This window comes from Borostomias antarcticus (assembly GCF_949987555.1).
Source record: "Borostomias antarcticus genome assembly, chromosome: 1".
Taxonomy (NCBI): Eukaryota; Metazoa; Chordata; class Actinopteri; order Stomiiformes; family Stomiidae; genus Borostomias; species Borostomias antarcticus.
The window spans coordinates 16,385,847-16,408,358 of NC_140234.1; the positions used below are offsets into that span (position 1 = coordinate 16,385,847).

At 45.6% G+C, this 22,512-nt stretch overlaps 4 protein-coding genes across 6 annotated transcripts; 3 read left to right on the forward strand and 1 right to left on the reverse strand.

Moving 5' to 3' along the window:
• Positions 1 to 235: 235 nt before the first annotated feature.
• On the forward strand, positions 236 to 8,870 carry LOC311311980 (NTPase KAP family P-loop domain-containing protein 1-like; the record flags this gene model as incomplete). The annotated part of the gene is made up of 5 exons (XM_084441808.1): positions 236 to 362; positions 5,347 to 5,475; positions 5,654 to 6,294; positions 6,484 to 7,629; positions 8,844 to 8,870. 5 exons carry the CDS (start codon positions 236 to 238, stop codon positions 8,868 to 8,870), a joined length of 2,070 nt encoding a protein of 689 aa, XP_084297934.1.
• A 298-nt stretch (positions 8,871 to 9,168) lies between these two features.
• On the reverse strand, positions 9,169 to 10,217 carry bloc1s3 (biogenesis of lysosomal organelles complex-1, subunit 3). Its single transcript, XM_084442201.1, has one exon. The coding sequence runs from the start codon at positions 10,122 to 10,124 to the stop codon at positions 9,525 to 9,527; it is 600 nt and encodes a 199-aa protein (XP_084298327.1). The 5' UTR covers positions 10,125 to 10,217; the 3' UTR covers positions 9,169 to 9,524.
• Positions 10,218 to 10,439: 222 nt separating this feature from the next.
• Positions 10,440 to 16,929, forward strand: LOC311313523 (uncharacterized protein). 3 transcript variants are annotated; one of them, XM_084443662.1, is made up of 7 exons: positions 10,440 to 10,639; positions 10,936 to 10,965; positions 11,681 to 11,730; positions 11,919 to 11,994; positions 13,433 to 13,931; positions 14,619 to 14,948; positions 15,872 to 16,929. In XM_084443662.1, the coding sequence occupies exons 5-7, from the start codon at positions 13,508 to 13,510 to the stop codon at positions 16,501 to 16,503; spliced, it is 1,386 nt and encodes a 461-aa protein (XP_084299788.1). In that variant the 5' UTR covers positions 10,440 to 10,639; positions 10,936 to 10,965; positions 11,681 to 11,730; positions 11,919 to 11,994; positions 13,433 to 13,507; the 3' UTR covers positions 16,504 to 16,929. The 3 variants fall into 3 exon arrangements, with proteins under 3 accessions (XP_084299788.1, XP_084299789.1, XP_084299790.1); XM_084443663.1 differs by having other exon boundaries at positions 10,440 to 10,965; XM_084443664.1 differs by lacking the exons at positions 11,681 to 11,730; positions 11,919 to 11,994.
• Positions 16,930 to 17,077: 148 nt separating this feature from the next.
• Positions 17,078 to 21,126, forward strand: trappc6bl (trafficking protein particle complex subunit 6B, like). The gene is made up of 7 exons (XM_084448220.1): positions 17,078 to 17,148; positions 17,409 to 17,500; positions 17,698 to 17,768; positions 17,915 to 18,032; positions 18,142 to 18,225; positions 18,648 to 18,741; positions 18,946 to 21,126. Exons 2-7 carry the CDS (start codon positions 17,411 to 17,413, stop codon positions 18,975 to 18,977), a joined length of 489 nt encoding a protein of 162 aa, XP_084304346.1. The 5' UTR covers positions 17,078 to 17,148; positions 17,409 to 17,410; the 3' UTR covers positions 18,978 to 21,126.
• The last annotated feature ends 1,386 nt before the right edge of the window (positions 21,127 to 22,512 follow it).

The following is a 22,512-nucleotide window of genomic DNA, read 5'->3' on the forward strand; positions in this document are numbered from 1 at the left end:
AATGCTTCAGTTCTTCTAGCCTGTAGTCTGTGCATCTATTTTCTGCACTAAAATTAAGTACTTGAACATAATATACTTGCATAAATACTTTGATTGAAGAGTGGATTGTCTCAAGCGCCAAATTGTGGTATTTCCCCCCAAAAAAGAAAATAATTGATAAACATGCTTTGCCACCTGTTTTTTCTTCATTATTGTAATGTCCAGTCAGGAGGAAGCGTCATGGGTCCTGAGGAGCATGCAGGCAGCAGATGTGGAGCAGCAGGAGCTGAGCCGGGCACAGCATGAGCGACATTTACAGATGGCCCTCGATGATGCAGCACGGAGAAGAGAATTGGAAGCGGCCTTGAAGGGGGAGAGGAGAGGTAAACATTGTCAGTGTTATCAGTTGACACAGAGAATGCCAGTGTCTGTGTTTCAGTAAATTGGTCTAGACTCAGACACAGGCACAAGGTAAGGCTGGCTCTTTCAAACTCTCTCTCTCTGTCTGACATTTATTCATTCAGTGTAATGCTATTCATTTGTTAGGACTGGCTAAAACATCACATTTTCTGTCCTTGGGAATGTCTGTAGGACACAATTCTGGAAGCTAACAGGTCATTTCTAAAGCCTGCAGTAGAGTGACTGTGCATTTTGTGTAGGCCTACTATAGCTACACAGCTTACCTGCTTATTTGAACCTTCATTGATTTTCAACGATCAACGATCGATTTCAACCATCTTTAACTTGGTCTTCTATTCTAGTTTATGAGGCAAAAACAAAAGGCAGGAGTTTATTTTCCTTGCAGAAGGCAGATAATCTGTCAGTAAAATAGTGAAAAAAATCAATGGTTAAAGGTCAACACATTTCTAAGGAGGTAATTGTCTGTGCAAATTGGATGATTCATATGAATATAACTCCTGCTTGAACCCAATGACGCGGTCACCAGACCACTTTAAAACATTTAGTATTCATCAGGGACTTGTCAGATCATGTGAGAATGACTGTTCATTTTCCTTGTGTTTTGGTATTTCGATAAAGCTGTAGTGTGTAAGATTTAAACATTTAAATATCAGAATAACTCGAGAGGGAAAAGTGATTGAGCTCCTCTGTGAAAACTGTGTCTATAGACAGCACACTGCTGCTTGGCTCTGTAAAAAAACAAAAAAACAAAACAATTGGGCGTTACAGCAGCGAGAATAGATCAGAGTAAAAAATATATACATTAGGACAGCCTACAGAATTTCCATTGTGTACACAAAATATACAGTATGTATAAAATATAGAATATTACATAATACAATCTGTATAATGTAAAGGTCCCCAGTTCGATCCCTGCTCCCGGCAATGTTCCAAAGTGTCCTTGAGCAAGACACTGAACCCTAAAATCACTCACGTGCGGCACAGTGGCGTAGTAGACTACTGTCACCTCACAGCAAGAGGGTCTTCAGGCCTTTCTGTGCGGAGAATTGCATGTTATCCCTGTGTTCGCAATGGTTTCCTCCCAAAGAAGCCATGAACAATGGCTGCCCAATGCTCCTGGCTGCCCTTGGAGGAGGACAGCTTGGATGGGAGAAATGCCCCCGGCTATGTGCCGTGTCGCCTTACAATGTGTGTCATGTGTGGCCGAATAAAGCCCCCCCACCCCAGGTCCTGATTTGTTTTTTTCATTTAAATAATATATAATATACATGCACACATAATACATGAATGTGTATACACGCATAGGCCTACACCCACAATATAGGCTATAAGGGTAAAAGTAGTGATGTAGCGTAAGGTGACAGCTAGCCTCAACGCCAGACCCATGAGAGTTATTTTGCTGATACACTACATAAGCTAACTACGTTACTGCATGCTGCAGATCTCTCTATGGGTCTGGGACACTTGCAAAAATCTGGTGCTCAAATCCTGGCAATTCATTGGTTAATCTCCTCACAGCTCACTCTGCCCTTTCATTTACTCCTCTACTTCATGTGGATCCTTTTTGTTTGCTTGTTTGTTTATTTATTTATTTTACCTGACATTTGATTTTGTATTATTTTTGTCACTCAAGCACTGTTTAGTCTGTAGTAGGGTGTATCTGCAGAGCCGCAGAGCAGGGTCTACAGCTTGATGTGGGTCTACAGCTCGATGTGGCTAGTGCGCATGACCGAATTTGGGTTGCCAGGTTCTGTTAAATAAGAACCACATATGCTGTATTATTGTTTTGATTTTGAACATTCCATGAAATGTTCTAATAGTGTAGACAACAACAATAATAATAATCGGGTTGCCAGATTCTGTTAAAGAAGAACCACATATATGGTGTTATTGTTTTGATTATGAACATTCCGTGAAATGGTGTAATAGTGTAGACAACAACAATAATAATAATACCTATTATATATCTATATTACTTTTCTATATGGTCTATATTGGGTGGTACGTACACAGATGAGATTTGTGGTAGAGTTATAACTATTGCTATTGGGTTATACGTACTATATAGAAATGCAAAGGTATGTACAGAACACCATTTACAGCAGGTTTTTAAATAGCATTGATTTACAGCTGATTTCCAGTGTATGGAATTATGTGCATAGTGTACAGTTGTGGTGGGTTATGTACAAACTATAAATACTCACAGTGAATTATTTAACATCAATCATAAAAATAAGGTGCTGTTAGTTCAATTTTGCTGAGGGGCAGGGGTGAGATGCACCCTGATGAAAACTGGCAGTGCATTCCACAACTTCGGTGCACAAAATGAGAATGCAGCCTTCCCAAATCTTTTCTTGTGAATGTGTAGAATACAGAGAAGGTCAGCATCAGAAAACCTGATGCTGGGAAGTGATGTTCACTAAGCTGGTAATGGGATGATCTTGCTGGGAGACCAGCTTGGGTATACTGGTAGTGTGATGTAGTAGAAAGAATCCTCATGCACTTCATGTTTTTTTTTTACGTTTAAAAAAAATAAATAAATAAACGTTTTATTTTTTGTAAAGCCTACCTGACACATACACGTAGGTTACAATTTCAAACAGTTACAAGGAAACCAAATGTAATGTAAATTTGAGGATAGCAGGAGGTTAAATTCACACAAAATTACTTAAGCCTTTCCTTTCCAGCTAGACATTATCAAACAGATCTATGAGCAAATTTATGGATGTCTGCCATCTTCATGTCATGACAGCTAAAACTCTAACAAGGTTAAAGGTTAAAGTCCCACTGATTGTCACACACCTGAGTGCGTGAAATTTGTTCTCCGCATTTGACCCATCCCCTGGGGGAGCGGTGAGCAGCAGCGGTGCCGCGCTCGGGAATCATTTGGTGATCTAACCCCCCAATTCCAACCCTTCCAACAATGGGCTGGAGTTAAAATTACATATAGCTGTAGCAAGCTGCTGACCCAACAAAGTGGAAAGATGAAGACAATCACAGGTACTCTGACTTGTTCAGTGCTTGGCGAGGACCAGGAGGACATGTTCAGCTCTGAGGATGAGCCACATACAAGGGGTCTGCCTGGACACATGACATCAGTGGTGGTCTACCTGTCACCTCTGACATGTCACTTTCCCATGACTGCACAGCAATCTGGCACACAACATGCTTCTGCCCATTCCACAGGGTGTTCACACATAATTTTGCCTTCACTGTATAGGAAATATGTCTCACATAGACCCCCCAGTACCTGTCTTATCTACAGAGTGTATTGATGCTCTGCTACAATATATCATTGTAAAGCCATTGACCCCTCATGATCATGATGTACAAATTACCTTCACTTATTACCAGATTTAAAAAATAAAAAACTTCTAAGTTATCTTTTACACTATCCTCTTTATGGTTTATTCTGTATAGATGGTTGGTCAGTAAATGGCTGTGATTGTTTGTGTTTCTTATTGTTTTGATAAGGAACTCAAGGAGATTCAAATAGGTAACAGATCTGGAACACATGATTGTTACAACCCAGCTCTTAAGAGCCAAAACAAGGTGGAGTCACACATCAAACTTAAGTTTAACAATCTATTTACATAAAGCACTGTAACAATAATCAAAGAGGTGGGATGTGAGTATCAGTAATATCAGTGGTGTAGTGTAGTGAGTAATATCAGTGGTGTAGTGTAGTGAGTAATATCAGTGGTGTAGTGTAGTGAATGGATGCAGTAAGAAAGTGAGTGTGACTTGGGGAGAGCGATGGGAGGCGGTCATGGGAGCTGTAGATGGACAGCTCTTCTCTGCTGGGCCATGGTCAAGGTCAAGGTCAACTTTATTTATAAAGCACGTTTAAAATCAACCGAAGTTGCACCATAGTGCTGTACAATATATAAAATAAACTAAAACAAAAAACAGAATAAAGTGCACATAATCACAGAACAATAAAAGGACAGGACACAAAACAGGACAAGGGTTGTAGGCTATCAGGCCTCAAAAGCCAGTGAAAACAAGTGCGTTTTAAGCTGAGACTTAAAGAGCCCTAGGTTCTGTGTGTGTCTAATGTGTGGAGGGAGGCTGTTCCAGAGCTTTGGGCCAGCCACCGCAAAAGCTCAGTCACCCTTGGTCTTAAGCCATGGGTCGGTTTCCACCTCCGCTGTCGCGTCGGGCCTAACAACGCCCCGTAGCTGTGGTAAAATCCCCTGTAACCCACTGCCTCTCGTGGTCAATTGCTTAATTTTACTCTGCAGCCTTCGCAAAGCCCTGTGGGTGTATTATTTTTGAAAAATGTTTATTTTAATCCGCATATAACATATTATACCTTTAAAACCAGTAAAGATTACTTATATACAAAGTAAAGTGTTTTCAGACAGGTCAAATAAAATGCAGGTAGGCTACTCTCTACTTACTCTCTATTTAATACATTAAAATAAAAAAATTACACTTTCACAAAATAACGTGATCATACCAGTGGGCCTCACAGGTAGGCCTACCCAAAACTGAGCTTTTAGCTGATCAAATTTAGTCTGTAGGACAGCTGCCATTGCTAATTTGTAGCTAGGACAGTGTCCATGAACTTCTGACCTGAGTGTCTGAGTGTCATAGACATCTTTGCGTAAGTATCCCAACCTAATCTTTACCTTTCCACTCTACACACACCCAGTCTCCATTAGTTTACTGTTTATTGTCCCTTTTACTGTTCTGTCTGATTTGTTGTCTGTGCTTTCTTTGTCGATTGTCAATTTCCTGATATGTTTGTAATATTATTATTATTATTATTATTATTATTATTACTATTACCTGTCTGTCCCCCAACATCAGCACCAGAGCAGCCTTGAGCACGTAAGCCCCTACCAAATGGACAGAGAAGGTAATGGATTTCTCGTATCATTCAGTCAACCTGTTCATTCTATAGGGATTAAAATATTGTGTTAATATACATCTCTTGTTCAGGTCCCTTATTGGATGATGCATATGCATATGGCCTATCTCGAGCCCTGGTGAAGGTGGCTCCTCCCTCCACTGTGGGGCTGTTTTCTCAGTGTCCCAGCCGTACAGAGACCCTGCTAAAGAAGATCAAGAGTAAGCCCTAAATTACCATGATAATAATATTATGCCATTTAATATGCCGCAGTAGATTATCCATGAAATAAACTGGAAGAGCAGAACCATCTAATCCCCTAAATGTTCAGCTTTGCATGTTAAAAAGTTGAAATCTACGTTGTTGTTTTCTTTGTCTGTCTGTCTGTTCCCCTGCCAGTCTACATGAACAGAGAGGCAGATTGGAGAGAGCAGAAACACAAGATGGCTGCCGCCTGTCTGCCACGCCTCAACTTCCTGTACCTCCTCCTCTGCATCCTTTTCCTGCAGCCTGTGTGGACTGAGGAAGAGGAGCGCAGGAGAAAGAGGGTCCGCTGGATCTTTGTGCGTTTCAATGCCTGGCACTTTGCTGGCAGCGACAAGCTGTGGGCTGGGCTGGTGGTCCGGCTGTTCAAGGCCATGCAGAATGACTTTGGGTCTCTCCCCCTGGGTTTGTACCGGGCCAGCCAGGCCCCCTACCCTAAGAAGGTCCAGAGTGGACGGTCCGCTGGAAGCTGGAAGACCAGGAGGCTGCTGTGCATGCCTCTGTGGCTGGCTGTGCTGCTGGCTATTTTCCTCTGCCTGGGAGCCTGTCTGCTCCTCTTCGTGTCAGGCCTCCAGATCATGAGACAGCAAGGGACCCAGGTCTCGCTGACTGCTGTGTTGGAGTCCCTGGCGCTGGCCACGCTGGGCCCGCCTGCCCTCCTGGGCCTGCGGTTCTTCCTGAGGACAGCCAGGAGCCTGCTGCACTCCCAGGGAAACAGCATCCTCCACCTCCTCAACCGTTCCTCTGTCAAGGACCAGCTAGGCTTCATGGACAAGGTCAGAACCAGAGCCAGAATCTGAACAGAGAGTCAGAATTAAAGTCAGAATTAGAAAATGATTGTACAAGTGGGTAGATATCATGCATTGGCTATGCTTGATGTTCAGTGTGTTATATGGTATTTATGGTATTATACATTATGCCAGATATGTTATATTACTCAGTATCTATCCTTCTCTTCCAACCAGGTGCGCAGGGAGATTGGGGTCCTGGTGGACTTCCTACACTTCATGGAGGTGTTTGAGAACCGGAGGATCCGAGTGGTTCTTGAGGTGACCCACCTGGACCGCTGTCCTCCGGCCCGGGTGGTCAGTACCCTCCAGGCCATGAACATTCTGCTGACCGGCGAGAACATCCCCTTCGTCACTATCCTCGCCGCTGACACCCGTACCCTCGTCAGCTGCCTCGAGGCGTCGGCCTGGCTGACCCCGCCCATTTCTAGTGGCTACGACTTCCTGAACAGGATGGTGACACTGCCGTTCTCCGTTCCGGACATGAGCCCCGACGCCAAGCGGCAGGTTTTCAAAACCCTGGTGGATAGCCATCTTGAGATCTGGTCGGTAGAGGAGGATGGAAAGAGGACTGAAGGAGGGAGGAGAGAGGGAGGGAAGGCTGATGGAGGGAACCCTGCTCTAGAGAAAGGGCTGCGGGGTAAGACAGTAGTTCCCTTCATAAGTAGATCCAGGAGTGACTGGTTGGAGGATGGTCTGAGCTGGGTCATCTGGGCTAAGAGGGTCAAAGCTCACACTTACCAGGCCCTGCAGGTGGTCTGTAGCAAGGACAACCCCCTGCACCTCTACCTGACAGGAGACCACATCCATATGAGGCGGGTCATCAACTCCATTAGGGTGATGGTGGTGGTGATGGAGGCAGTGTTTCCTGGTGGAGAGTGTCCAGCCAGGGAGCTAGCAGCCTGGGTAGTTCTGGCTAGCCTGTGGCCTGGTAGGCTGAGCTGGCTGCTGCTCTGTCTGGAGGACGAGCAGGGGGCGGACGTGACAGGACCAGGCTGCGACAGCTACCGCTCCAGAACGCTGTGGGAAGAGTACAGCCGCACCAGGTTGAAGCTGCACATGCTGAGAGGGAGGCTGGGAAAGGTTCTGGAGCAGGACGGAGGCCCAGAGATTTTGGAGAGGTTCCTGAAAGTGGACTTCAGGCTGACAGTTGAAGATGTGGAGCGGCTCAGACCGTGTACGATCAACCTGGACCCTAGCATCAGACAGGAGCTGGCCAGGGCGAGAGAAGGGGCTGACCTCAGGGTCACAGACACAGCTGACCTTCGACATCTTGCTATGGAGACAGCTGCCAACATGAGCTCTCAGAATGTTTGCACTGAGGTGAGTTCAGCATCATTGGATAAAAAAACAAGTGTTAGAGTATAGGTGTACTGTATCAGAATCAAATTTATTAACCAGGTAGTTTTTACACATACTAGGAATGTGCTTTGGTGAATGGTGCATAACACTGATGTAGACAACATTAGACAGGGTGCAGGGACTAGACAGGATAGTGCAAAGACAGGATGGAAGATTGCAGCCAATCCCCTTCTCACCGGAGTGGATGATGCACTGAGGTTTTTTCGGAGGCCTTTTCTTTGGTTGGTACATAATGCTTCTCGTGTTTTATTCCCAACACCAAGCAAATCATATTTCCCCTAAATAGGTGTGGTGACGGATCACTATCTAGTCACCAACATACAGTACATCAGCCTACAGTATATGTTTGTTTTAATGGTCTACTGATGGAACCTCTTTGTAAAATATGTCTGCTGCCATAAGCTGCCTGTCTGGAAGTAATCTCAGAATAAAGTATCACTAGAATCATACAGCATCTTACTTTGAGTGTTTATTCTATGACATCATGTTCTGTATTTAAATGTGACTTTTGAAAACTCATACCAAGTCCATTAGCTGGCAAAATAATGATAGTGCAGTGATCCATTTCATATAGCTCGACGACCCCATCAGACCATCAGTTAGGCAGTCAGTGGTTAACAGCTTATCTGCTGGAGCTAAGAACACAAAGATAATGTCAGCAGACGAGGATCTGAGAGTCTCCGGGGAGATGTTATTACTGCAGTATAGCCTACTGTACAGCTCTGTAAATGCACCCTCCCAGCGACAATGCTGCATGTCCTCAATTACTCTCCCTAGGAGCCGCCCACACACACTAACCTCGTCCATTAACCCTCCGTCAAACAATTAGAGCCAGCCATCAGAGCAAATCTGCGGCTAAAGGCATCAAATTGTAGTATAGAACAAACATGATGCATCTGAAAAGGTCTCCAAATGTTCTCTATCTTGAGCACACTCGGAGAGGCTAGTGGGTGCAAAGCAATCATCATGTAAAGCTTTTTCTCCACTTAGGCCTACATAAAAATAAATGCATGAAAACAGACTTTAGCTTAGCATCACAAGGACACCAGTCAGCGGCATCCAGACCGGGACCTAATGAAGATATTAGGCATATACTACCCTGGAAGGCAATTTTTAAAACTGTTTTGAACACTCACTCAACAAACTGTCCGTGTGGCGTCTGTCCTGTACTTCAGATGGTGAGAGACTCTGGTGGCTGGTGAGAGCTGCAGCTAGATGGAGCCTTGCTGGTCAACATGAGCAGAGATGACCTCCAACACAACCTACACATGACCCCAGAGGAGTGGCTCACTTTCAGACATCACTTCCTGGGAGTCCAGCTTCACAAAGACCCAACTATCTGCTTCTGTCTGAAATGACTGGTGCTATAGCTCACAGAGAAAGCTAATCTTTTTTGACAAACATTTGTTCACACATTCGTTCTTCTTGGTCTCTGGTAATATCCACCAATTTACCTACACCATGCTCAATTAAAGTGGACTTTATTGAAATTCAGTGGACTGTTGTTGTCTTTGTTTCGGTTCAAATACATTTTATGAACATAGCCTATACAGTATATAGGGCATTTAACATTCTGCATCTTCTCTAATGTCAGTGGGATCATCATACTACGTTGTTATATTATACCACTAAAGGGATAGATGCACTGATTGTAAAGGCAGAGGGGTAGTCATATGGCACAACAATGTCATAGCTGAACCCATGACCAGGCATTTCATACCTTTTCTTTGTTAACAATACACTTCAATTAGTAGGCCAACATTTCATACTTTCTGTTAAATAATACATTAAAAGTTTTAAGTAAACTGAATTAACCCATCCATGCCCAGCCTGCAGTAGCCTGTAGTAGGTAGACTTCATTGTCCGTGTAGGCCCACAGGGCTAGATATAGTGATGTCTGGCAGCAGGTGACAGCTGGTGATAATGTCTATTTTCTCGGAGACAGATTTGAGGTCGTCTAGGATAAGCCGGATGCTGTGACTGGCGTTGATGATGCCGCTCTGAGAGTTGTTCAGGTGGCCAGTGGCCACGCGGATCTCTTTGGTGGCGTTAACGTAGACCTGTCGGACACTCTGGGACACGTCGGTGCACAGACGCGCGTTGCTCTCCTGTAGTTTCTGCTGAAGTAAGGTGTTGTACTGTCCTGTAGACTCTGCCCTCGACGCTGGGCGGCCCTCCACCACCGACGGGATGTCCGGGTTGTCTCTGATCACGACGAGCGGGGGCAGATCCCTCCGTAGTATCTCGGTACTCGCAGCTATAGCGACTTTCCGTGCCTTCTCGACTTCGCCTTCGCTGTCGGTCTCCGAGGCCTCGCCGGGAACCTTCCCCCCCCCGGGAACCTTCCCCCCTGCAGCGGCGGAGGGAGCGGAGAGGGAGGTGATGTACACCTCGTCGTCCGAGTCCGTCTCTGAAGCCTCACCCTGAACCACTATCTGGTATTTGTTGCTCGCCATTCCACTTGGAAACCAAGTTACTATAAATGTGATAATAATCTGATGCAATTTATTTTTCTCAATTGGAAACAAAGTACTAGTTTGTAGCTAAAGAAAAACGTACCGTCACTAACTACAGTCACGAGCAGGAAGTGAAGCTGCTTGTGAGGGAAAAGCCAATCGGACGCGGAGTAGGATGACATGTGATCAGAGGAATGTCAACAAACCCCAGTCAGCTGACAGCTACGCACGCCGTCGCCGTGGACCTTTTTTGACGCATCCCTGTGTCCTGCGTAAAATAGCCTACTGTACATTGGAATGGGGTCTCCTCTGTTGCTGACATCGTGCCCGCTTTTTGTAATTATATTGAAAATGGTAAACCAAACTAAAAAATAATCATGGCCGCAGAGTGCCATACCTTGCCGAATGGTATACGTTACCTCTTCTCGTCATCAGTCACCTGTGATGGCCGCTGCAGTCACCGAGCCTCCGCTGGACCTTCCGTAGCTACCGTTAGCTAGCCACTGCTGTGACTGGTCAGTCTTGACTGACTAAGCATCAGTCCTGGTCCTAGATCAGATGAGTTGTTATGTTTGTGATGATTTACTTTGGGCAACATGGGGACACCAAACTTTACATGCGGATCTTGCAATTGAGATTGTCACGTTGTAAGGCGACGTGTGTGTCAATGCAGTCAACAATGCAATTTCACGTAGGCCCTATCCTAATAACAGAAACGACATGCGAGGTGCAGAGCTGTCAGATGCATTCTTTAGAGAACATGGTAATGAGCTCTTGGAGTTGCTTGTCACGATTCTTTTCTCATTCTCAGCTCTCAGGATGCTGTGACATCTTCTCTAGGGTGAGTTAGATCTTCTTTTCTGTTGCACAAGGCAACTTGACTGCTGCTGCCTGAATATATTTCACCTGGGTGTGAGTGTGTAATATATATATATATATATAGAGAGAGAGAGAGAGAGAGAGAGAGGTGGACAAAATTGATGGGGCCCTTCCGTTAAAGAAAGAAAATCCCACAATGGTCACTGAAATAACTTGAAACTTGAAACTGACAAAAGTAATAATAAATAAAAATTCTCAAAAATAAGCCATTACTTTTGAATTGTGGTTCAACAGAACAATAAAAAAAATTAAAAAAAATAACAAACTGGCCTGGACAAAAATGATGGTACCCTTAACTTAATATTTTGTTGCACAACCTTTTGAGGCAATCACTGCAATCAAGCGATTTCTGTAACTTTCAATGAGACTTATGCACCTGGTCCATAGGTATTTTGGGCCATTCCTCGTGAGCAAACTGCTCCAACTGTCTCAGGTTTGAAGGGTGCCTTCTGCAGACTGCATGTTTCATCTCCTTCCACAGATGTTCAATAGGATTTAGATCAGGGCTCATAGAAGGCCACTTCAGAATAGTCCAATGTTTTTGCTCTTAGTCATTCTTGGGTGTTTTTAGCTGTGTGTTTTTGGGTCATTACCAAGCTTTCAGACACTGGGCAGAATGCCTTTATAGTCTTGAGATTTAATTGTACCCTGCACATATTCATGTCACCCTGTGCCAGATGCAGCAAAGCAGCCCCAGAACATAACCGAGCCTCCTCCATGTTTCACAGTAGGTACAGTGTTCTTTTCTTTGTATGCTTCATTTTTGTGGCTGTGAACATAGAGCTGATGTGACTTGCCAAAAAGCTCCAGTTTTATCTCATCTGTCCAAAAGACATTCTCCCAGCAGCTTTGTGGCTTGTCAATATGCATTTTGGCAAATTCCAGTCTCACTTTTTTATGATTTGCTTTCAACAGTGGTGTCCTCCTCGGTCGTCTTCCATGAAGTCCACATTGGCTCAAACAGCGACGGATGGTGCAATCTGACACTGATGTACCTTGACCTTGGAGTTCACCTCTAATCTCTTTTGAAGTTGTTCTGGGCTCTTTGGTTACCATTCATATTTTCCGTCTCTTCAATTTGTCATAAATTTCCCCCTTGCGGCCACGTCCAGGGAGGTTGGCTACAGTCCCGTGGACCTTAAACCTCTGAATAATATGTGCAACTGTAGTCACAGGAACATCAATCTGCTTGGAGATGGTCTTAAAGCCTTTACCTTTAAAGAGGTAGTAAAGGGGGAAATCATGTTTAGCCCTATTTTAAGGTTACTTATGATCATATACAATGGTTCAGATCAAAAAGTTGACAAAACTAGCACTTTTGAGAAAGTTGATAATTGCTCTACCACCGTTTAGGTCATATAATGGATGTGGGTGAAAAATCATTCAAAAACATGTTAAACTCTCGATTTCAAAGACAAGAAGCTCACCGAGGGGGTAATTGGTGTCCGTTGGTGTTCTGACATAAAATTCGCCGCAAAGTATGAATCCTGTAGGGTTTTATTGATCATTTTATGAAATCCATGGACTTTTATTGATGTGACCGTTGTATATATGTAGATCAATCCGCAGAGGGGATTCAGGAAGCGGAACTACTTACGGTAGCTATTGTTATTGTTTATGTTGCTAGGCTACATAGTTTGCGGAATTTTACACACGTATGTGCTGCGACTAAATAGTTCTATGCTAAATATTTTTAAAAAAGCCTTTCCAGATGAACTAGAATCTTACTTTATGGCGAATTATATGTTAGAACGCGAACTAACACCTCTGTGAGTTTCTTGAGAGTTCAACATGTTTTTTGAATTATTTTTCACAGTGCCCACCAACATCCATTGTATGACCAAAACGGTGGTAGAGCAATTATCAGACTTTATCAAACGTGCTAGTTTTGTCAACTTTTTGATCTGAACCATTGTATATGATCATAAGTAACCCTAAAACAGGGCTAAACATGATTTGTCCCTTTACTACTCCTTTAACATGCGTGTCTATAATTTTCTTTCTAATCCCCTGAGACGACTCTCTCCTATCTCTGTGTTCCGTGCTCAGTGTGGTACACACCATGATACCAAACAGCACACTGACTACTTTTCACCATCAATCTTTTCTAGGGGAAATCATCACCATCATTTTTGTCCAGGCCAGTTTCATTAGTTTGCTTTTTAAAATTATTCAGTTGAACCACAATTCAAAAGCAATGGCTGATTTTCATTAGTTAATTTTCAGCAAATTTTTTATTTATTATTATTTTTGTCAGTTTCAAGTTATTTCAGTGACCATTGTGGGTTTTTCTTTCTTTAACGGAAGGGTACCAACAATTTTGTCCACGTCTGTATACACACACACACACACACACACACACACATACATATATATATATATATATATATATATACCAACCACATATTTTACTCTAACTCTAAACCCAGAAGCCTTGGAACAAGTACCAACGGAGATAAATCCAGACAGTCAGGAGAGAGAGCAGGAGACCAGGGGGCGCCGCCATGGAGAGAAGGCCCAACAAGTGGTGGACGGAGTCAGACACGTTCGCCATGCTGACGCTGATCCAGCAGCTAGACCTGGTCCATGAGCTGGACAAAAAACGCCAGCGCAACCACTCGCACTTCCGCCGCCTGCGCGGCGACCTGGCCCAGAGGGACATCCACTTCACCGTCAACCAGATACGCAACCGCTGGAAAAGCCTCAAGCATAAGTACCGCAAGATCAAGACGGCGGGCTACCGCTCCCCTGCGGCGAGGTCGGCCGCCATCGAATCTTTCCGCTACTTCCGGCTGCTGGACCGCATGCTGGCCAGGAAGGCCCGGGTGTCGGGGAGCGCCGCCGCTCCAGAACCGGGCTCCGCAGAAAGGCACAGCATGGTGGAGCGGCCCCTGTCGGACCTGGAGGACCACACTGACGATCGCACTGGTGATTTGCGTCGTCTCGTCCGCTCCCCTCCTCCCCTCCCTCATTATCCTCCTTTCCTCCGCAACCCCATTCCTTTGACCCCTGTATGTGCGTCCATTCGTCCGTTTGTCTCTCTATGCTGTGCACACGCCCTTCACACATGTACCAGAGCCCCCCACCAGAGGAGCGCTCGCCACAATTCTTTTTTCCATTGCCAGGTACATTTTGCTCTGTACATAAAAAGCTATGATTGGTCTCAAAAAAAGTATATTCTGGATGTCTTAAATGTAGATGCTTCGAATGAGATGAAATGGAATATAAGCAAAAATGCATCAATCGATATCAACACAGTTGCATACACACCGCGTTCTGTTGTATTCATACACGCTAATTGTAGATGTTTTGAATGAGATGCAACCATAAAAACACAATAGAAGACTGAAGTGGGCTATAAACTAAACTGCTTTGATAAAAGCAAAGCTATTGCGTACAATAAGGGACAGTAGCATCTGCAAATTGCAACATTGTCACTACAATAAACAATGGATTATCGTACCATTTTATCGCATGGCTTTTGTTCTTTATGTGGTGCTAGATCAACGGCAAGATGGCCAATTTCGTTCAGCATCTCTACATAATGATGAGATGCATCATCACAGGTGCGGGACGACAAGTTCACCGTGCGCTCGTTATCTTCTCCTTCCCCAGGTGAATTCGTCCCACCGTGGCAGAGTTCCTTGGCCCCTCCACTGGGCCACGATGATGAACCCCAGACCTCCCCAGAGGAGGGACCGGCTAGCCCCAGGGCTCCAGGCTGGGGGGTGCATCCCCCGGAGGAGGCCTGGGGGGAACCTGGCCTAGAGGATCTCAGCTTCGGTGTCCCTCGCTGGGCAGAGCAGGGGTCGGAAGAGGTCATGACCCTGGGAGAGTCTGGGGAGTACCTGTTTCCTGTTAAGACAGAGCCTGAGCCTCTATCCTGTCTGGCTGGAAGGGAGGGAAGCAATGAGCATGTCACCTGCAGCCCAGGCCTTCACTCTGGTTAGTGTTGTTTGATAACTGATATCTGAAGTTATTCATATCCTGTTTTTCACCCTGACTGCACACCATTACATTACATTAAAGCCATTTAGCTGATGCTTTTATCCAAATTGACTTGCATTTAACGTAGGAAAAGCCAATGTACTACTACTTGCCAGAACTCACAAGTACGCCTCCTTTCTAAAACAATTGACTAAGAGCATAATCTAGTGCTGAAGGCAAAGTGCAAGTGAAAGATGGGCAGAAACTCTGCTGTCCTGATGTCAGTGGGCAGTTCATTCCACCACTGCGGGGCCAGGACAGAGAAGAGCCATGACCGTGTCGATCGACCGCAGTGGCCTCGGAGTGACGGGGCAACCAGTCGCCCCGAGGTAGCAGAATGTAGCGATCGGGAGGGGGTGTAGGGTTTGACCATGGCCTGGAGGTAGGAGGGAGCTGTTCCTTCAGGGAGCTGTTCACTTGCCCTGTAGGCTAGTACCAGAGTTTTAAACTGGATGCTAGCTGCTACAGGGAGCCAGTGTAGGGAACAGAGAAGGGAAGTTCTGTGGGAGAACTTGGGGTGGTTGAACACCAGGCGAGCAGCAGCTTTCTGGACAACGCTGACGCTGGGGCCCCAGCACAGAGGGAGTTGCAGTAGTCCAGGCGGGAGAAGACAAGGGCATGGATGAGCACCATTTTGTCAGTGAGGAACGGGCGAATCCTCCGTATGTTGTAGAGCAGGAATGTGCAAGAGCGTGTGACGGATGTGATATGTGCGGAGAACGACAGTTTGTCGTTACACCCAGATTCCTCCCAGTCCAAGTCGGCGTCACCACTGTGTCACATTTCCCTTTTGGACTATCAAATATTGAAAAAAAAAAAATATATATATATAATATTGAAATTTGAATCTTAGTTGATGCTGGTGTATTATGTCCCTGCAGGCAGCTGTGAGGACAGCCCCAGCCTGGTCCTGCAACAGCTGAGCCTGTTGAACCAGCAGGTGGCAATGCAGCGAGCAGAGCAAAGGGCCTTCCACTGCAGCCTGCTGGACCTCCTAGACCGGCAGACCCGCCTGCTGGAGCAGCTCACAAACTGTAACTCAGACCGACCCACCGGACACTACACGGACCAGCACACAAACCATTCGCCTGACGAACCTACCGACCGGCCTGCCACCCGCCAGGTCAAACCCGACCCCGACCGGAGTGTCACTGCCATCAAACGACAGACTGCCTCCTCCCCACAGTCCTCCACACCTGTGTTGCAGACCGATCCCTTGTTGCAGGCTGAGCCCCTCATTTCGCAGATTGACCCCCCCCTGCAGGCTGAGCCCGCACTGCAGACTGACCCGTCCTCCATGGTCCTGCAGGTCCATAGTGCTCTGGTCCAGATCCTGAGGGGGGTGGAGCAGGTCCAGACCCAGAGACAGCAGCCCTGCTCCTGCAAGACCTCTCCATCTCAGCCCCCGTCTTTGGTACCTTCTCCCTCACAGCCTTCGAGTAAGGCCTCCCCTTCCCGGCCCAGCTCCCCCTCCAAGCCTCCCTCGGAACCCTCCTCCCAGTCCCCCTCCTGACAGATCTCCCCCTCCAAACCCTCCTCACCCTTTTGAGACAACTCTACTGGCGGTGCCGCAAGACCTCAATCCACAGGGAAGAGAACCCAGCTATAGAAACCTCCAGTGCCCTGGCCTTGGATGTTGAGAGGCCTGAATTGGACACCTCGGACCTGGGGTGATGGATCCCCATACCCACTTTCAGAGCAGCTGCGGACATATTGTAATAATGTCATGGGGCCATTATGGACCTTTGTTTTATTTTGCTGGCTATTGGCTATTTACAGTTCCAATGACGAGAGTATATGTGGCTCTGACCAGTGAATGTTGTAATGTTAGGTCATGGAGGCACCTTTTAAAACAAGTCAAAATATGTAAAATAGAAGGACCCACACACACACTTGATTCTAACTGTACAGCAGAGTATGCTTATTTATGGACTGAGTTGTGGAAATTGTTATGGAAATTAAGTTGTAAAAAAGAGAGAGAGAAATAAAAAAAAAATACTATTAGAAGGCAGCATCATTGTCTCTGTTTCCTTCGATATGAAATCCCTCTTTTGACATTTGATAGTGCCGAGTACGAGAATCCTTCGCAGCTTCCGTAGCCAGGAACCACTTTGTTTACATCGCTGACGGTGCTAAGAACCCCACTCCAAACATTCAGGTACACGTATGTTATTGCATGAATTTGTTTGCATTTTCAGAAATGAGAAAACTCGTCGTTCAGAAGAAACGTTGCGAGCAGTTAATCGGTGCTAAATCATTAGTTAGATTAGCTAGCTAGCTAACGTTAGCTAACCAGCTAGCTAACGTCACAGTTGGCCTGCCGTCCCTTGTCATTTTCATTTATGTTGCATCTCGTGGACGTCAAACGTGTAACGTTAATACGTTTTAGTTTCAAATGTATAATCTTTGTCATTCCAGACATGGCAGACGACGCCCTGTTTGAATTCCTCCACATGGAGATGGTGTCCCATATTTACAAAGAGCAAGCTTCCAGAGGAGAGACGGAAAAGGTAGCTAGCTATATTTCTGGCTGGTTGATCACCTCTCCTAGCTAAGTAACCATAATAACCAAAGACATTCAGATTACAACATGCATGCATAGCCATCTGATCTTGCCAGGTCACCATTGTATCATATCACACAGCTATAGCTAACTCTGCTCTGTACAGTGTCCAACCTTTCTGTTGTCTTTCCCACCTCTCCACAGCACGACAGGGCTACGTGTGTCTCTATCCTGGAGGGCATGGGCTTCAGAGTGGGCCAGGGCCTGATAGAGAGGTACACATAGGTACTATGTCATAAGTACCCTACCATATGCTACAGCAGGCCTGGTTGGGAAGTAGGGTAGGGCCTAGAGACAAATGTATAGTCTACAGTCTGCAGACATCTAAATCTTACACATGGGGTGTCTGATGATCCCTCAGGTTCACCAAAGACTCCCCCAGCTTCAAGGACGACCTGGATGTGATGAAGTTCATCTGCAAAGACTTCTGGATCAACGTCTTCAGGAAGCAGGTGGACAACCTCAGGACCAACCACCAGGTGAGCCCCGGACACAGGAAATAGCACCACGTCCCAGAAACACTATTTCCCATACTGCCCTTCCCCTTCCTGTTCTCCCTGACCACTACATGTTCTTGTTCCTCTACAGGGAACATATGTTCTCCAGGACAACAAGTTCTCTCTGCTGACCCAGTTCTCCAGTGGGAAACAGTACCTGGAGGAAGCACCTAAGGTAACACACCATAGGCTCTGCTTTTTCACCCCATGTTACCGGCTCAATTCAACTTGACCCTACTCGTCTTTTTTCGTTTTCCATCGGCAACAATTGTGGATAGTACCTGGTACATAGTACTTTTTTGGAACCTCTCCATCGAGGTTCCAAGCAGGTTGAGGCGATACCAAAGGGTGACATGAAAACACAGCAGACTACTGGTCAAAAGTTGATGGACAAAAACAAAGAAGGAGGCTTGTCTTTGTGGAAATATAGTACAAAAGTTATGCTTATGTTCAATACAATTTACAATGTGTGTTCAATACACATGACAGAGAAAATAGTACACTCAGATCAACATATACCTCAATATCACTTTGTGATCATATTGCTGCTGCTGTTGTTGTTGTTGAGGATGTGTGTTCTGTGTGTCTTCTCCACAGTACCTGGCCTACTCGTGTGGGCTGGTGAGAGGAGCTCTGTCTAACCTCGGGATGGACAGTGTGGTCACAGCAGAGGTCTCTCTCATGCCCTCATGTGAGTATAACTTGTAGTACTACTATAGTTGTCTGTCTGGAATCTGAATCTGTCTGTCTCTGTGTGTGTCTGTCTCAGTTTGGATCTGTCTGTCTCTCTAACTAGATCATGGGGGCCCTATGGGGTCTCTATTACTAAACTACACACCAGCTCAGGCCTGTAGTTTACCATGTGAATAACCACCAAGCCGTATCTCCCTCCCAGGTAAGTTCCAGGTAGTGATTCAGAAGATGTGACCTTATCTGGACCTGGGCTGAGCTGACCTGGGCTTACTTGGTCTGGACCTGAACTAACCTGGCCTGGACTCCTTGTGGACAGGAGAAAAAGATAATAATGTGAATGTCAACCTTTAGCTCCTTGATTGTCCTTAGATCAAGGAGGGTTTACAACATATTATTTTTATACGCAGATGGCTTATTTATTTTGCTTTATATGTCAACAGTAGATTGTAAAGACAGAAAACACATATATTAGAGTTTTATAGTATACCTGAAGCAACAGTCTGGTATCCTATTCAATTTCATGTGGAACCTGTAGTAATTTTTCATCAAAACATCACTGCCATCTCCTGTTTCTTAATAATTTTCAGAATCCCAAGTAGTAAGTAATTTAATTGAAAGGCATTTTCAGGGTATTTTTCTATCAACACAAATAAGTGTCAGTTTACTTTTGCCGCTTTACATGGCTTACTGTTTATTGATATAATTTCATTGATTTTATGTTCTTGATGTTAACCTCTTTGCTGGCGAGTTTATTTTGTGGGGATGCATGCCCCTTTCCTACCACTAGATGTCTGTGTTTTCTAGATCCTCTCAGCTGCATGCCTTGTAGGTCAGCAGCAGAAGCCAGTAACATGTTTATGCTGTGTCTGTACAAGAACTCTCTGGGCTGAGTTTCCCAGAGGCATCGTAGCCCTACGATGAACGCCGTAGCTTACGATGAACGTAGCGCTACGATGCCTCTGGGAAACTCAGCCCTGGTCTTTAAGGTGACTGGCAGGGAATATCTGTCTGTAGGTCTGCTTCAGTGTCCATCAAAGCAATATGCCTACATTTTAAACAAGATTTACCATGTTGTATAGAAAGCCTTGTGAACAAAGTTGTCTTAAACCCTGTAGAGGCATAGTTTTCAACATTTAACGGATGCAACCCTAGGTCTGCTAGTCTTATTATACCTGGCTTAACTAGCAATCATATTGCAGCCTGGTACTTGTATAGGTAGTAATTGCTTAAGAAAGATACAGTTTCCATTTATTCCCTTATCACAGAATAATTATGGAGAGCAGTGGGAGGTGGTTGATTAAATCTTTGAGTTGTGTGTGTGTGTGTGTGTGTGTGTGTGTGTGTGTGTGTGTGTGTGTGTGTGTGTGTGTGTGTGTGCGTGTGTGTGTGCGCGCGTGTGTGTGTGTGTGTGTGTCGGTCAATGTCAACTTTGTCAATGTCAACTTTATTTGTATAGCACATTTAAAAACCAGTGGTTTGCCAAAGTGCTTTACAATAAATAAAACAATAAGTACACACATGATATATACAAACAATACAATAAGCGTGTGTGTGTGTGTGTGTGAGTGAGTGACAGCACTTTGCTAGATAAGTCCTCCCTACAGTTCAGGCTTCATTCTTTTGACATCCATTTCAACATTTCTCACTTAACTTTTTACCTGCATATTTTTTTTTCATATTTTTTTCATATTTTTAATTATGTGCCGGTTATTTTAAACAACCGCGCTGGCATTTAAAGTAGAGGCATTCAGAGGAGCACATGATTAATGTCTGTTTCCTCTTCACCACAGCAAACGCTGTTGTATTATTCCTTTATTTTTGTGAGTTTAATCTCCGACCTGAACTTTAAATCTGCTACCACTACGCCATCCATCACTGAGCTGAAAGGAGCTTTTTTACCTTTCTGAGGAGAAACGAGCGCGGAGCTTCAGCTGTAAAGCCGCACAATGGAGAGCGGAGCGGAGCAGAGCTGCCTAGGGTGACCCTTTCATTACCTCCTTTTGTAGAATACTTTCAAACGCTCCCTCCCTCCATCCCTCCATCTGGGGCTGGGCCGTGTTCTGGTAAACAACCTCCACGGCTCTCCCTCTTTTCTCTCTCTTCATTCATCTCTCACTCTTTCATTCATTTCTCTCGGTTCAGAGGGAGGTCTGCGAGGTGCTTTTGGGAGACTTTCCCAAACGCCGCTGTCTGTGCAGAGAAGACTTCTCTCTCTGAGCTGCTGAACTCTACTCTGTCTCTGCTATGTCTCAGTCCCATATAGTTACTTTTGACTTTGTTCGTTGTTTAACTTTTTAAGTAACGCGAGTCGAAACTACTATGCAAGTTTTCTAACCAAAGTCTGTTCACATTGCTATTTCACATGTACATCTGACCACTGTAACAGCCGTGATGTCATTGTAAATCGGATTTGTTTACCTCTTATAAAGATCGCTGATGTAACTCTGTCTCAGTCAATGCCTCTTTGTTCTGCAGTGTAGCAGTGTGACCATAGCAGCGTTCATCTCTGCATGTAACTGATAGGCGAACTCACCGCTTGCACACACGCTCTCATAGATGAGCCCGGAGAGACTCGGGAACAAGAGGACAGTCTATGAACGACCCATAAACAAGATGGGTGTCATAACATTTACACAACAAAGTGAGAGAAACAGACAGCATCATCTGGGAGATGACCGTCCATCCCCTGGACACTCTCTTTCTCCGGCCTGGGGGAGGAGAGGAACCGGATGGAGGGATGGGGGAGGAGTGGAGGAGCCCTGTTCTGGTGGATCCGGGGGCAGAACCAGCGAGGGGGAGGATGGGAGGAGGGAAGAGAGAAAGTGGCGATGGAGGGAGAGGCTGTGGCCTGCTGGAGGTCCAGGTTGAAAGGGGGATGGCCAGGGGGAGGGATGGAGGAGAGGCTGTGTGGGACAGCTGCTAGTCTGCATAGCGCTGCATGGCCCTCTCTCCCCGAGCCAGGCTGCCCCGCCTGCATCACAATGTCACCCATAAACCCACGAGAGGGAGGCGTGGGGGGCGGGGGTGTCTATTGGTTAGGCTTATTACGAAACAAACCGCCCCCTCCCCACCCTACACCTCACAGCAGGCCCAGTCAGGGGAAAGTAACCCCCCCCCCTCTTTTCTCTTCATCCTACTCTTCTTTCTTCCTCCCTCTCTCTCTCTCTCTCTCTCTTCAGTATCCCCCTCTCACACACTCGCTCACTCACTCCCTCACTCGCTCACACAGACACACTCAGGCTGGAGTTGGGAGATTTAATCTCAGTATGGGAACAAGAGCCCTAGAACCACTCTGCAGCTGGGGAGTGAATGAGAGAACACGGTACTCCTGATACAAAAGCTGCCCCCACCCTACACACACACACAGACACACTCACAGACACTTACACACACACACTGCTCTGATGCTGCTGGAGTTTACTGATTGGCATTGCTGTTACTAGTTCCCTCAACAAACCGCTCTAACTGATGGCAGAGGAGGAGAAAATATTATTTTCTGGGCCCTACTCCTCGTAATTGCTCTCTCACTCACTCTCACAGCGTGTATGTGTGTGTGTGTCTGCGTGTGTGTGTCGGGCTGTCACCGTTCCTGCTTTACCTCCAACTCGGTGACATGTGACATATGGCCTCTCTCTCCAGACCAGGAAGAGTTTCCACAGGCACACAACACACACATAGACATAAACACCCCTGTTTCCACTCTTTGTCTGTGCTATAACTCTTGCCCCATAGGTTTGGAGCGAGTGAATGAGTGAGAAGGAGATTGGGT